This window comes from Chelmon rostratus, chromosome 1 (genome assembly GCF_017976325.1).
Source record: "Chelmon rostratus isolate fCheRos1 chromosome 1, fCheRos1.pri, whole genome shotgun sequence".
NCBI lineage: Eukaryota > Metazoa > Chordata > Actinopteri > Chaetodontiformes > Chaetodontidae > Chelmon > Chelmon rostratus.
This window is the reverse complement of record NC_055658.1, coordinates 20627202-20643065: the sequence shown is the minus strand read 5'-3', so window position 1 is coordinate 20643065 and position 15864 is coordinate 20627202. Positions and strand designations below refer to the sequence as shown.

Below are 15864 nucleotides of genomic sequence, written 5' to 3'. Positions count from 1 at the left end.
CACTGGGTCATATTAAAAATGATGCAGGTGACAAGCGGGAATACATTTAAACATTTCTAATAGGGCTGTTTTTACTTACTTTTAATTTCATTATTAAGGACTGTCAATTATTTGAGGGTATTCAATAAATTGGTTAGAGTACAAAATGTCACAAAACTTATTTCTCTACAATTGCCACAGGTGACATCTTTAGATCTTTTTTTGTTTGACCAACAGCATAAAACCTCACACTTGAGAAGCCAGAACCAGGAAGATTTTCTCTTCAGCAATCACAAGTTTTTTATTTTTCTGTGAATCTACTAATCAGCTGATCGCTACAGCACTAATTCCAACTATAGCATACCCATGCCTTTTATTTAAAGGCTACACTTGTATAATGTCCGAACAGGCTGTGTCCTTGGGGTCAAATGTAATTGCTGTTTTGCTGCTTATTGTGCACATTGTTTTAACTTATTAGAATTTCCTTTAACAAATTGCTTATATGTAGCAATAGCAACATTTAGCATCTAACCAAATTACAGTTCAGATACCTTTTCACTGACTAGGACACCATTTGGTAAGAGATACAAAAATCCTTCCACACACTGGTCAAAAAAAAATACACAATACAAAAGAAAACAAACACTAAAGAAACTGCTTAAGAAATCAAGATTTATTAAAAAAAAAGTCATATATTCATAGCCTGATGACATATCCTCCCTCAAATTTATCTTTGAAATTGTCTTTTTTACCTGATGATATGCAATTGTATTTACATTTCCCTGGAAAGTTGTGGGAACCCAGGGAAGCTCTGTCTGACCCTTACAACATGAGAACCATCACAGAGTTTGTTTCGGTAAATGCCATCTGTGGGTGCTAGTCACCAGTCAGTCTTTACCATTTACTGCATTAATGAAAGCTAATGAGCTGGCTTTGTCTCTTACTCAAAGCATGATGAATTGTGGATCAGGTGCAAAAGAGGTGGCACCATCCTGGATTTATACATTTCAAACCTGCATGGTTGTAGAAAAGGATTGTTAGTTGTAGCAGCAATTTTGGATGCTGACTGATCATTTGGTGTTTTGTGACACCCAATCTTGTTGCAATCTGGCCAATGACATTACAATGTTACTGACAAGAATGCTTCAGCAGAGTTGGCAACCACGGTGACTCGCACACAGAAAAGTTTACAACTGTGTGCAACTAATGCTCAGAAGTGAGAAGTAGATGGAGCACAGAGAGGCAGAGGTAGAGAATATGTGCATATTTCTTATAGTTATCAATGTTGTCACAACCTTGGCAGTGTGTCAAACCCTTTCAGTTTAGCAAGTTACTGAAATAACACAGTAATTTATTTCTCTGTAGAAGTACCAACAAAATTATGATTCTATCACATGATACCCAAAACACAAACTCTTCTCTTTTTCATTAAGTTTGATGCTACAAGCCTGTAATTTGTAGTAGCTGTCCTTCCTAAACCTTGCAGATCTGCAAACGTAATTTTTGGCCCACTGAAACATGGGGCAAAGTTAAGGGTGCACATGTGACCTGGTGTCAGCGCTACAGACCTGATAAAATAAAAGTGATACTGGAGGACGTGAAAATACACAAATTTAAGTCTGACAACCACTTTGGGTTGAATGACACATATCAACTGAGGGAGCAAAAGTAAAAACCTCTCTTTACTGCAACTGGCAGTAGCTAATAACTAATATTAGATTTCTCCATGTCTTTCATCCCACCAATAAACTTTGACATCACTCAGCAAAAATAGTAACTCAGTATTCAAAGAATATTAACAATGAAACCAAGCAAAACCAAATGGTTTAAATAATAAATACTTGATGGTTTCACAACCACATTCTGTTCCTTTCTATGCTCCTGTTGGCATATCTGTCCAAACCATACAGGTTCAGCTGATCACAATGTGAAGCACTGAAAGTCATCACTTTTTCACCACCTTCTCCAGGTAACCAATGAATCTTCTCAGGTTGACTCTGATGTTGTCAAGCACACACAGCTGCTGGGGGTTGTACCTGCCTCGTCCTTCTTTACGGATCTAGTAGAAAAAGATGAACTGTTATTAAAAACATGACACATCAGAATGTCAGTCTTCTTGGTTATTTCATAAAACAAGGGGATGCACACATTGGACTATTACTGTTTATCAAAATCTGTAAAGCCAGCGCAAGCAACGCCATTTACAAGAAGGAGAAATAAAAATGCTCCTTAGTCGAAGGGACGGCTTAATAATCCTGAAAAATCAACGAGAACAGTGTTCAGTTGAAATAAGTCAGTCTCTGGTACCTTGGCCTTAAAGACAGGTTGAAGTGCCTTCAGTGCAGGTAGTAGCTGGATGTTTTTAGCAGCTGTCTCCGCCTCGTCTCCATCCGCAAAAACATCAAACAGGGCGTCGAGGGCTTCTCCGTTCACAACCAGGTCGGCATCCTTCGTGGCAACTTGAAGTAAAGCGTTTCCAATCATCTGTGGGAGCGAGAGTTTCTTAGAGGAAGAACAAACAATCCCAGAGGAGAAAAGAGAGAAAACAAATATATATACCTGAAGGTTTTCAGCAGTGCCCTTCTCTTTGGCTAATGTGCTGCCAGTGATGCCCAGAATGGCGACGGCATTGACCCTCACACTGACAACTTCACAGCGGGTGGCTGCTTCGCTCAGGCTCATCAGCTGCTGGGGGGTCATACACTAACAAACACAAAACCAACCACACGGATATTGAGCTGTCCAAAATAAAACATGTTCAACAGCGTTTAGTCTGAACTGGCAGGGGATTTTTTAGGCTTGACGGGTATACAAAGTCTAGATTCTGTGTTGTCTCTGTATTCCTTCAGCACGGTTTTGTTTCAGTCAACAAACATGAAAATGGGTAAAAGGGGCCCTCCATTAATTTGACAGTTTAGGGAAATGCATGTATTTTTTTTTAACTTGACCCATACCAGAGACTAAAATGTGCTGCATAGATTTTGACCATTTTTTCTTTCTTTTAGATTCTGTCTTTTGTGAGCTTAACGCAACACTGCATTGCTGTAGTAACCCTTTAAAATCACGCATGAATCCAAATATTTAAAATGAGCAAGGAAAAGGCTGATGCTGTGGTATATTGTGCACCTGGGGGATATTTTTGGAGGCGATCATCTGTAAAAGGGACCGCATGGCGCTGATGACAGCCTCTAGGAACTCCTCATCTTTGGGCATCTCTGAAAACAATGGAAAGTAAATTATTCTTACTTAACAGCTATGTTAGATTGCAGGAACAAACATTAATGTGTCCACTATGAGTTAATTGTGGTTTTCACATTTCAAGACATTTCTTCTAAATCTTGAAGTCAAGTCTTGAGTTAACATCGTGCCTGTATCCATGCGTAATGAAGAAATACAAAATGTGACCTATGTGCTGCATTACAATATGACATAAATGCGAGACCTGCTGCACCAAACACCAGCGTGGACAGGTGCTGTGCTGCTCCCTGCAGGGCTGCCGCTCCTCCCAGAGACTCGGCGTCCATAGTGGAGAGGATGCTGTGGAGGCACGTCAGTGCCCGTGACTGCACACGTTGCATCCTGAGGGAAAGAACAAGAGGTTGTTTTTCCTCATAGAGCAGTGAGACTTTAAGTCTAAGTTATTGTGAAAGACCTCACCCCCCAAAAATTACTTAGGTATCTGACATAGATACCTTGAACAAATTTTGATGGGACAGTTGAGTTAAAGAAAGGATGGAAAGTAAGAGGATTACTTTTTTATCAGGCTTCTCCAGGAGGAAGTCTGATGGCACACATCCATGGCTTCCTTTCTGGGGAATTCCGTCTTTTTGAGGACCTTAAATCAAGAGAAAAAGAAGATATCTTCATATGGTTGCAGAAGTGCATATATGTGAAAGAGAGAGGTCTTTTACAGTATACGGCACAGATAAGTAATTCACTGCTCAACAGAAGATGGTTGGGGTTCACCACAGAATCAGAACCATATTCTAGGATTGTAATTAAAGCAAATTATACTAAAATGATAGTTTAACTACGTTCAGGTTCAGGTTACTGTATTTGTACCTGTGGGTAGATCTGGTTTGCAGTAGACAGGGGTATCCATCATGACACACATTTTACATTCACATGGTTGTCTAAATGTTCTGACACTGTGAGGGGCTCAGTATTGCTATTGCCTGATGCCAGTGTGAGGTGTTCGGTGAGTCGGTCAGGTATTTGCCTTTTCAGGGATGCTGTGGCTGATTAAGGCCCCGTGAACCTCAGCTGACAAACATAGTGGAGACATAAGACTGGACACTCCATCACAAAGGCCATCCGGACCCATGTCGCTTTCATCACTGCTCGACTCCTCCTCCCACTCGTCATCAGAAGGATCTTAACAGGCACACACGCATAGAATCGATCAGCAAATGCTACCGATGCACAACAGCGAGAGGCATTTCTAGGCACTTCAGTGAACTCATTTCATGCATTTCTTGTCATAATAGCCTTTCCAATACGCAAACACATACTGGGTGGCGGTGTCACAGGAGATAATGTTGATGCAAAGAGCCTGGGGTCAGCACTGCTGTCCATGCCCACAACACTCACCATCAGAGCAGCACATGTTGACGATGATCTCTAAGGACGTTTGCTGGGCTGTCAGCAAGGCCGTTGCCTCCCTCAGCTCCTCTTTGCCCCTCTGGACAAAAACAAGCAGCCATGTGAGTCAACATCCAACCAAAACGATGACTGTTAGCACTGTTATCACCCAGTCTGATTTCAGCTGCCCGCCACAAAGAGGAGATTCATTTTCACAGATGTACTCAAACATGTCCAGCTGCACTTTTTGAACTGTGATGCAAGTGAAACCTGTTTAAAGGGTGTCATTTTTGAAGGGAGATTGAGGTTTAAGTAGGGGTGTCATGATCATGAAATTTAAGTTGATGATTAACTGTCATACAAATAATTGCAATTAACAATTGGTCTTTTCTGTTAATTTTATGCCACTCTTACAGTATAAACCTAATAATAGCTTAATATATATATACACCTTATGGAGAAGAAGAGACATTTATTGGCACCGAACATTGGAACTTGAATTAAAATTACGTTTCTGTTTGCTTTTTAGGCTTTGTAAAGTGAATTTGCCACAACCAGCTGATGGAAACGCACATAATTCTCTTTCTATTTGCTGCAACATTTGATCAGAGTATTATTAGAAGCTACGAGATAAACAGTTGGTGGAGTTAACTCTCAACGCAGGTGCCATTAAACCACAGCAGAGGAAGGGGTCGTAATGAGATGACGTCATAAAAGAGCTCCAGTCAAACAGCAAACAGTGGAAAACGACATGGAACTAATGGTGGAAATATAACATATGTTACTTTTATCCAGCTGGTTTTTAAACAGGTGAGTGGGAAACATTCTAACGATTATGCAATATGGTCGCAGTCAGCTCAAGTAATGGCAATCAGGCGTTATGTAATAATTGCGACAGACCTAGGTTTAAATAGAGCTTATCTATGCGAGCTACTGATTACAACTGTGTCTAGCAGTGTTGTGGCAGAGAAATGCTTTCCCAAACTGCATATTTACACTGTTAAAGTAAATAAAAGAAAACAAAGCTTGGATTGAGATAACCCCATTGCGTAACCCACAACATTACAGGGTATTTTGGAACATCAACGAAAATCTTGGTGCTTTGGCTGCGACTGAGATGAGAGGGACAGCTCTGTCTCGCCGAGGTCAGGTCTGGGGACTGTCAGAAGCGTGGTGGAAGGCAGAAGCTGGTCCCCGGTTGAACCCCGTTGAGTGTCCCTAATCTGCCCCCGCCCCTAACCCGACAGTTTGTCTGCTCTGTCAGTCTGGCTCGCACTCCAGGCTGACTCATGCGCCATCTTTTCACCTGACATTAATGTGTGCCTCCAAAATACAGAACTGGATCACTTCGTCGCCATAAACACAGGCTGCCATACACGTCCTGTCCTATAATTTACAGCTTTTCATTGTCATTTGTATTTCCATGGAGCCCTGGCTATCTATTTTTGCTAATGAATTCATTTAGAACAGCTTAGATAGTTCCTCTATGTTGACTGGGGATAGCATATGCTATTTGTTATTACTCATAAAACCCAAAATGGGTTCAAGCAGGATAGATTAATAATTTTAGTGGTTTTACATGTAAGTTCCTATAAAATGTCTATTAATCAAATCAATGTTTAGTTGTTTCCATGGTTTTTTGTTTGTTTTTCTGTAGGGTTAAATCTAATAATCTGACCAATACTGGATTTGTGAGGCCAGTGCAATGTCAATATTTCAGTTTTTAAAAAGCTGATGATATATGAATACATTCATTCATTTTTTTTAGCACATAAACGTTAAATAAACATAAGGATACCTTAAATTTATGTTGAAGATTTGTGACCACTATGTGTACTGAGTGGCACACTCAGACAGACATCTACAGTTGAAACTTGTAAGTGCTCCCTGGTGGACAAACTGTCCAACAGAGACACTGTTTCTAAATGCCCTCAAACATCTCATTTCTGAGATGTTTTTGTTCTTTATCGGCTAACATATGTTACAGATCCTGATATATCTGCAATAAATTCATATCAGCCATCTTATCAACCCGGCTAAATTATCAGTCTCTCTAGGGAGAACAGATGCAGGGTTCATAATCTCTCTGATGAGTGCATCTTACTGTTCAAAGGTTCTGACCTTTGCACAGTAAAATGAACACTCACAACTTGCTGTACGCATAAAGAGGAACACCACTTACAGGCAAGAGGTCAGAGAAGTCACCATCAGCTCTTGCAGCTTTTCCACTCCTCTTGTGTTTAGGTGCGTCCTCCTCGTCCATCTCCTCCACACCGAGCTCTCCTGCAGCCTGCTCCTCTGCGTCTGGTGCGGCTGGTGTGTTTCTGTGACGAACCTCTTCGGCTTGTCTCAGTTCAGGTATCAGCGTACCTGTGTCCAGATGCAGGCACTGTGACAAGGTGGCCACCACAGCGTTGAGGGCCTGGGCCTGACGGGCAGCAGGCAGACTGCCCTTCATGTTCCACAGTGTCCCTGAGTGACACAGCAGGCACAGTTATAGCTCAGGAAGGGATATGAAAAACACTAGTCACTTTATTTACCAACTGCAGTGTTTGCTCCTTAAATGTATGAGCAACTTCTGTCCACAAATGACTTTTTTAATCTTGTATAATGGTAGTTATAGTTTTCAGCAATTTATTTAAAAAGATGTGACAAATTGTACCTGCAGCCAATGTCCTGAGGAGAGTGTGTGCCATGCCTGGCTGAGATGACAGCAGCACATTCTCTAGGACTCCAAGCACAGCAGTGTTCAAGCTACACAGCAGCTCTGGGTTGTCCTCAGTCACAGTGTGCAAACAGTGGGCTGGGCAACACAGAGAGGAGAGGCTTCACAACTGCTTTCTCACACATGAGAAGCGAAATAAGTTAGACAGGCTTGATTACTCAACAATAGTAAGATTTCTGAAAGCCATATTTGGAATTTAAGTAGAGTAACTGCTATTAGAGGACAATTGTAAAGTCAATGGCCAGCTCACACATCACAAGTCATTTCTGTAATCTGCCTCATACATTACAGAGCTGGGAGCGTCAGCTCTATTTATACATTGTCATCACACCAGAAACATCACACGTAACAGCTATGAATATTAAACAATAATGCTGTAATACTGTACAGAGCGCAATCATTTGCAAATGAACTGTGTTAACTGACAACAGTGTGATGAAGTGTTCCTGAGCCCATGTAGTAATCTCCTTTATACAATCATGTGATCACAAAGTGGTGAACCTCGCTCCATCCTCACTTGTGAACAGCTGAGCCCAATCATGATACTATCACCTGTGACCAAACAACCTGTTTATCTGTGGAATGATCCAAACAGGTGTTTTGGAATGTTCCACAACTTGTGGATAAGCATATATTTATAAAAATCAATGAAATGCATGAGGTAAAACATGAAATATATTAGCTTTGTGCTGTTGTCAATTGAGTATGTGTCAGAAAGGATGTGCAAATTATCAGATTCTGTTTTATTTCCTTTACGGAATTGGGGTTGTATCAAGCCAGAGCCAGAAATAGGTTACTCCAAATGCACACGTCACCCAGCAGTTTAAACGTTTATAAGAGTGTCTGTTCTTCAGCAGCCTTTATAAATCAACCAATTAACAGCAAATTCATTCGACCTACCAGCAGATATGGCCAGCTCCACGTTCTGTGGGTGTCTCTCCAGACACTGAACGACCACATCCAGGAGACCTGCTCTGTTGAACACAGACAGCGCCTGGCTGCTGCTCTCACTGGAAGCACAACACAATATGAGAGACCGATAAAAGACAAGTAACAAAAGCACACAAAGACAACAAGTAGAATTTTTGTGAGAATAATTATGGAAAACGGAAGAAAGTGTGTCAAGAAGTGGACTGGGGACTATAAGATAAGGAAGTAGTGCGATTTCCTGGACTGGCTGACAAAATTCAAGTGTGGTGAAATAATGTAATGACAGCTCCCACAGAGACAAACTGCCTGTAACTATGAAATGAGTCCCAGTGTGAACAGCATGCATGCTCAGTGAAACTATTCCTTGATAAAGGTTAAAAACACACTGCAGTCAACCAGCTTGCACAACCATTGATTACCATAGATTCCACAGGAGATTCACAGCCTCATTGGCTACATCTTCCACTGCATTCTTCTGGTCTTTCAACGGTTCAGCAGCACTCTCAAAACCAGCACAGCACTGACAAGACAACAAAACCACAAGTGAGACAATATATTTATATCTGCATATATTTATATATACATGCATATCTATATTATAAAAATATGGCTTTCAGTCTGAAAAAGCAGGTGATGAACTCAGTCAGATACTGTTTCAAAGTCTTTAAGGTTCAGGACACCTCATGACCTCAACCACTGGTCAACAGTGAGCTTGAATTTGATGCCAGAAGTCATTTTGTCAGAGTGCGGGTGCAGAGATTTTCACAAATCGTGAATATCTCTGCTGTGGAACTAAACCCAAATGCTGAGGAGATCATGGCCCACTGTAACAGCTGCTGATGAGGAGGAAATGAAGTGATGGGGTGAGCTTAAAGCGGTGGCGGAGTCTCACCTCTCTAAGCAGTGCTGTCAGAGGAGTCATGACGTCGTGCTTCACCATGTCCTCGCACACCTCCTGACCTCCACATGCACTCAGATTCCTGTCGGGCAGAGACAGTCCCAGACACACACTCATCATTCGGTCGGAGGAGAATCGCTGTCAGAGATGCTGTTTGTGTTTGCGAGTGTGCGCTTGTGTGAGTGTGTACGAGAGAGAGCCTGGAGGTGTCCTGGCAGCCACTGTCTTATTTTGATATCCAGTACATGGAACCCGATTTAAGGGCTACTGGAGGACAACAGTCAGGACAGAGGTTAAGGTCGTACTCTGATGCAAAAACAAGTGTTGACTGTGAAGAGCATGATGGTGATGACGATGATTAGTGTTGTTGTGTTGTGACTGCTGTCAAATGTTTGTTATTTTGGGGGGAGTCTGGGGATGGTTAAAACTAATGTAGCATGAGAATGTGATCGGATTCTCACAGAAATACACATCAAAAGAATCCAGAGCATATTGTATACATTATGTCATGAGACAGTAATAACAAATCACAAAAACCTAAGATCACCTTCTTACAGCCAGACTTTTCATTGTAGCATGGCGCCCCCTGTAGAGGTAACATGACAAATGCTTCTGTACCCATAATGCTATGCGATACTACGCTGAGCGGAATCTTGATTGCGGAGACAAAAACAGAAATATCCTACATGGAAAAAGCACAGGGTGATTGGGTCTTTATTTTGAAAGCTTACTTACACAAAATTTACTTACTTTACTTTTTGTTTTGTTTATTTAGCTGCTAACGGCTATTTCTGTTACCATGTTTATCTTCTCTTGAGGTTGTGTGTTAAAAACTGGCCCCCATAGTGGCATGTGTCACTTAACCCACCATGAACACATGCCTTTTACAACAACTAAATGAAAAACGATGGCTATGAGACTCAAATGCTGTATTTTTCCAATGGTATGGCATCACTGGATCCAAACAGAAAAAAGTATTGTGCTTCAAAGCTGTCTAAATACTAAATCAAAGTTTGACCTCAATGATAAACATAGAGATTGTATGAACCCTAAAAGACTGCTGTTTAGACATGTTCATATGTATATATAATGTTATCCCGATTCTAGGATTCTCAATACAGTTTATTATGTCAAGAACTATTAGCATAACCCGTGATCCTACCTGCTGCAGATGGATCACCAGCTGACAGAAATTCAAAGTCAAACCAGTTGCACTCCATTGAAAAAGTGTTTTTTGTAAAATTAAAGCTATGCTTACAGTCAGTGTTTTGTTTAATCAGAAAATGCTTTGTACTTTGCATGTTTTCCCGGCAAGTAACGGCTACCAACTGTCAATCAGTGTAATAGCATGAATCAGGCAGGAGAAGTGTGAGTCAGTTCAGCTGCGTACTCGTACACGATACAAACAAGACAGGGACCCCTTCATAAAAACACAGCTCCATAGCACCACCAATGTTTAAAAACTCCCCGGGGATGCCCTTAAGCAGGTTTTCCCACCCTTTCCCAATGGTAACACGCAGCATGCTAGATCAGCTAAACTGGGCCTGGGACAACTGAGCAGAATGGAGCCCTGTACTGATGACCATAGGAAACAGCAGTTTTGGGTTTAAAAAAAGAAAAGAAAAAAAGAATAATAGCATTACACTGATTCCGCTTTCTTCTCACTTCACATGAAGAGGTTTTCTGCAGTTACTGGATGCCAAAAAAACCTTTTTCACAGCAGACTCTGTTAAATGTCATATTGGGAAAAGCATGAGTGTAGTTTTGGATGTTTCAGTGAAAAACAGGACAATTTCACTCACTGACGTCAGCACACTGTTACTAGATCAGGAAATAAAATCAGTCTCTCTACCCCTGCTGTTTGGTGGTATGTTCTCCGTTTGACTGACCTGCTGAGAGAGACAGGTCTGCCACTCTTGTGTGTTCATTGAGTCTCGCGCAGGATCTGTATGTAGTTGCGCAAAATCTGTTGTGGGCAGGGGGGCCCGCATCCGTAAAGCATCTCAAGGGTAGGTTGTGGTTCAGTCCACATCACACCAATGCACCAGACTCACTCACCTGAGCGCTCCAGAGGCGGTCTCCTTGACAGCCAGGCTGCAGTCCAGCAGCATGGGCCCGAGGCGCCTCACAGCATCCCTCTGGATGAAACCTGGGATGGTCTGACTCTGCTGCACCACCCGAGAAATGCTGGCACATGCAAACTCTCGCACATCTGCACTGGGACTCTGCAACTATGGAAATACACAACACTCCATAAACTGACCTGTTTCAGACTTCCTGTAAAGGTCTCATGACACAGACACTGTCCCCGGCTGCACTTGTGGCTCAAGTAATAAGAGGAAAGAAGATGTGCCATTATATGAGGAGACACAAGTTTATTTAGACTAAAGAAGTCTTCACACATTCAAGTTAATCCTAATAAGCAACCAGAGATCACCTTAGTTATTCAAATGAAGGATAACAGGTACACTCCCTATTTAATGATTCAATGCAACGCCCATCCACTGTGAAATACTGTAAGCGAACAACAACTTGAAACGCTGTACATTTAAGGAGAAAACAAGTTTAGACTTCGTTCCTACTTTCTCCAACAACTCGGCAGCTGGACAACCATCACCACCGTCGTCTTCTTCCTCAGCGTCCACCTCCTTCACAGCATTCACCGGCAGTCCAACAGCGTTGAACTGCGGCCGTTTAAATTTGGTGGTTTTACTTTTACCCATTTCAGTCCCTGTTAAAGTGCCAGCTGCGCATGTAACGTGACTTATTCTCTTGTACACTCCGAATCTCAAACACGCACTCTGGCCGTAGCCTGGTCGGAGACCATGTGGAAAATGGTCCCTGCCGTAAAGTGGTCGTTGCTAACAGAAAGCAGAGGAGCTGTCGCAAAACACCGGCGAAAGCGACACAAACGCCACACGTATATAGTAGTTCATAGCAAACCACAGACAAATGCCTCACCTGTAATAAGACAGGAACAAATAGGTGACACATTTTCACCTCTTAAGTATTTATTAGGCAACGAACTTTAAAAATAGAAACATTTTGATAAAATACATGCATTAGAAACAGAAATACACACAACTGAGCTCACACTGAATGAGTAAAATATATCAGACTATGTGAGAAGATCAGCAGCTTCAATGTTGACATCAGCACAGCGACACGATTAAAAGGCCCAATCAGTTCATTTCTTCTTTCGTCCAAATGCACCCCCATCATGAAGATCTGCCTCAGCGCGGTTGCCTTTGATGTTGTTCAGACCATCCAAGGACTCAAGACACAGAGTGATCAGTGGCTGTCAACAAACACCAGGTACATTGTCTGACCACCCCATGGAAGCTTGTGGTTACTGGATGTTTGGTCGTGGTTTGAGAATGAGTTTTCCCGTCTTTAAAAAGATGGAAATAAAACAAGTATTAAGAGTTTTACAAAGGTAGACTCCAGGCCACAACATCACAGAGCTTTGTACACTCACATCGTCACAGGACATGTTGTATTCTGCTAAAACTGTCCGACAGCGGGCAGCAATACTGAAGGAGCAAAAGTCAAAGATGTAAACCAGTGAGCCAAAAACTAGAACAGGAATGAATGAATTACAAACAGTGCAATTACCCAAATATACCACATTCACCTGGAGACAGGATCGCTGTGATTGATCTCCAGCTACACTGAATATTCACTGTCACTAACAAATTATTGATCAATAGAAAATTTACTTCAAAATAGAAAACATTACACTTTAGAACCTACTCTTGCTTTTCCATAACACAAGGCGGCAGGGGTCCTCAACTACATTTGTCCAAGGGCAAAAAGTTTTCTAAGCAGACACTGTGGGAGCCAAACTTTTAAATAAAAACAAACATTTATTTTGGCCTTATTAGCCTACTATTAGGAATCCAAAATGATAACTAGATACTGAACTAAAAAATACTTTCAGACCTCCACCAAAGAGGCAGTCAGTGCTGAATAAAAAACACACAGTTCAAATACCAATGAATGAGTCCTTATGTCAACAAAAAGTCATCTTCAGGATCCAAAGAAGCAAACAAAAATAATCAATTTGAGACTCAATACAAACATTGTCTTGCATATAGTAGACAATCTTTGTGAGTCTCCATAAAACAGGCAAACTATAAATTATGGACTTTTTGGCTTGTTATCAGGGGTTGGCTAGCTAATGGATGATCACACCCCGGACGGACTGGATCTCTTTCTGATGAGTAACGTTAGATGTGTCTATGTTCTGAATTCATTAATATACTGTAGGCTGGAAAGAAAGCTCTGGCAGGCCAGGTGCAACTCATGATATGGGCTGGTCCACATTGACTAGCCGTTCAGTCCGGAAGTGGACCGAGGTCCAGACTTTTAGAAGCCCTGTTCTACACTTTTCTGTCAAAAGCTGAGACTGGATGTGTCTGACAAAGCATGCCAATGTGTGGCTTCATATTAACTGCAACAGAAAAAAGGATACATAGATGGTGCCACAACTCGTTTGTGTATCCCAGCAAAGAAGAGAGCTATAAGAGTGATGCAGCTGATGGTGAAGAAGGGATGATTCCACAGTGATGAAAAGAAAGAGACCTGCAGAACAAGAGGAACAAAGCAACACAAATTGTTAAGTCAATAACAAAACTTTCACTTCCACATTTCATATTTATTGTGAGCTGTGGAAATTAACATTAAAATTTTTAAACATTCATTGTGTTCCACAAGAAATGTGGTTATCCAACAGTACCTAATCAATCTGGTACAGTTAAATAAATGAAGAGAAGGTTTTTAATCATATAGTTCAGTTTTTGCATCTAATTAAGACTGCATCTACTAGACCCCAGAGATCTGGCCTGTCTGTCCTAATGTTTCAGAAGACCACCTCTGAGACAGGAAGAGGCATTTCGAAAGTCGGATGGCGCTCACTGAGCTCATTCCAATGATGAGTAGCAAATCCATCATAAGGACGGGATGGACATCGGGAATAAATGCGAAGGCAGTGCGGAGGGCAAAGCCCGAATGAGTAGAAAAAAAACGTGCACTCTGAAAAGCTTAGCATTGTCACCAATCACAGCTAATTGTTAATAACAATTATTACTTAATATTCATTTGGATTTTAATAGAAACACAGCACAGAAAACACACATATGACATAAAAATCAGCAACATCAGCAGCAACAAGGGAAGCACGCATAAAACTGCTTTTGGAAGAGGCCATCAATTCTGACACGGTGGACACAATATCTCAGCTTCCTCTGTAGTCTGGAATTATCTAAAGCCTGGATTGGTTTTGCTGATATACAGAGACATTTTCAAATTCATATCTATTTGCCCTTATGTTCAAATAGTAATATTTCACACAAATTAATCTATTAGCTTACAGAGTCTGTGTCAGTGGACCAGCAAAAAAAGTCAACAGTTGATAAAATCATTTAGTGTCATTGCCGTAATTCCTGCATTATGCTGTTCATTATATAGCACAATATTAAGAGCATGATGTATATACTGTTTGTTATGGAGTTTCCCTTCACAGTAGACACAACACAACAACACGTTTGTCCACTTCCACATACCTTCTGTGTATCGGGGTCTATTAACCAGTTCCACGCCCCAGTAGCCGTACAAACAGACACCACAATCAGAATCACTGAAACAAGACAGGAGAATGAGACCAACAAGAAACTATATACATACAAGTCTTTTGCTCAATATCAGTGATGACAGGTTACAAGCCTTCAACCTGTGATTGTGTCTGCACCAACTTCTGCATTTACTATACTTTCTGAGCAGCGGCCTCTCTGGATTTGTTTATTTGTTTAGATATTAAATATAGTGTTGAGATCAATGAACAGAAAAGTATAGGCTTTACCAAACAACAGATTTAGGTAAATAAAGGCCCTATGGACTATCTATATCAATATCTATCTATGTGGTCCCAGGTACTTACTTCTCCACCTGCCTGTAGCAGGTTGCAAACAGGAGACATACTCTGTCAATCTTCTCTCAAAAGCCTTCAGGTCTGAAAAAAAAAACGGGCACAACAAAACAGATTGTATTTCGACCTACAGTTATATCGTGTCTGTGTGTCAATTCTGTGAAATGCTCTCTGCTCTCCAAAGTTGATGTTGTGTGATATGTGTAGAACACAACTATATTAACACAGCTCATAACCTCAGCTCTAAAGCTCAGTTTGTGTCGTTTTGTATCTGAGTGGTTACTGCAAGCATGCAAACTGAAGTGAGGACAGAAGCATAACGCGACTGACTGCGGCTTTAAATGTCCAACATCGTAATCGCTTCACTTAGAGGTTGATTATGTTATGTCACACTGACTGCTGGCAAAACTTGGCTGTCTATATAAGTCATCTACTTCCCGGACAGCACAGACTAACAGATTTAACAACGGAAGAAATGTTAGCTAATGACTATACGAACGTGTGAACAACTACACGTCTACTGTCAGTTAAGCTAGCAAACATGCTATGTATCGCTAGTACACAAGCCAGCTAAACGTTGCACCCGACTCTGTGGATGCATTTTAACATGTTTGTTTTGAACTCATTGAGTGACTAGAGCTAAGCGGCTAAAACGAACAAGCTACGAACAGCTATTTTAATACGTGGTCATTTTAGTTGTTCTTAGTGTCCGTTACCTTCGGCCTGTTCCAAGGAGTTCATTTCGGCTAGTCCGGCACCCTGCCGCTGCCTGTATCGCTGCATCCGCTCAGATGAAGGGCAGGCTGTGTAGACCAATCGGCATTG

At 41.4% G+C, this 15864-nt stretch overlaps 2 protein-coding genes across 2 annotated transcripts; both read right to left on the bottom strand.

Moving 5' to 3' along the window:
* Nucleotides 1-632: 632 nt before the first annotated feature.
* heatr3 (HEAT repeat containing 3) lies at nucleotides 633-11972 on the bottom strand. Its single transcript, XM_041936485.1, has 15 exons — nucleotides 11696-11972; nucleotides 11172-11344; nucleotides 9108-9195; nucleotides 8635-8735; nucleotides 8186-8295; nucleotides 7223-7363; nucleotides 6743-7032; nucleotides 4570-4660; nucleotides 4199-4353; nucleotides 3732-3814; nucleotides 3422-3558; nucleotides 3106-3194; nucleotides 2539-2682; nucleotides 2287-2463; nucleotides 633-2038 (listed from the first exon to the last, which is right to left on the bottom strand). The coding sequence occupies exons 1-15, from the start codon at nucleotides 11834-11836 to the stop codon at nucleotides 1925-1927; spliced, it is 2034 nt and encodes a 677-aa protein (XP_041792419.1). The 5' UTR covers nucleotides 11837-11972; the 3' UTR covers nucleotides 633-1924.
* A 141-nt stretch (nucleotides 11973-12113) lies between these two features.
* cnep1r1 (CTD nuclear envelope phosphatase 1 regulatory subunit 1) lies at nucleotides 12114-15813 on the bottom strand. Its single transcript, XM_041943267.1, has 6 exons — nucleotides 15756-15813; nucleotides 15052-15123; nucleotides 14678-14751; nucleotides 13588-13697; nucleotides 12592-12646; nucleotides 12114-12504 (listed from the first exon to the last, which is right to left on the bottom strand). Exons 1-6 carry the CDS (start codon nucleotides 15778-15780, stop codon nucleotides 12463-12465), a joined length of 378 nt encoding a protein of 125 aa, XP_041799201.1. The 5' UTR covers nucleotides 15781-15813; the 3' UTR covers nucleotides 12114-12462.
* Between the last annotated feature and the right edge of the window lie 51 nt (nucleotides 15814-15864).

Coding starts and splice junctions, on each gene's coding strand:
- heatr3 (XM_041936485.1), bottom strand. CDS start 11,836: ATGGGTAAAAGTAAAACCACCAAATTTAAACGGCCGCAGTTCAACGCT. Junction 7,364..8,185: donor GGAGCTGGCCATATCTGCTG/GTAGGTCGAATG, acceptor TGTGTTGCCCAG/CCCACTGTTTGCACACTGTG. Junction 3,815..4,198: donor GCCACAGCATCCCTGAAAAG/GCAAATACCTGA, acceptor TCTTGATTTAAG/GTCCTCAAAAAGACGGAATT.
- cnep1r1 (XM_041943267.1), bottom strand. CDS start 15,780: ATGAACTCCTTGGAACAGGCCGAAG. Junction 15,124..15,755: donor CTCCTTGGAACAGGCCGAAG/GTAACGGACACT, acceptor TTTTTTTTTCAG/ACCTGAAGGCTTTTGAGAGA. Junction 12,647..13,587: donor CGAGTTGTGGCACCATCTAT/GTATCCTTTTTT, acceptor TTGCTCCTTCAG/TATTGCTGCCCGCTGTCGGA.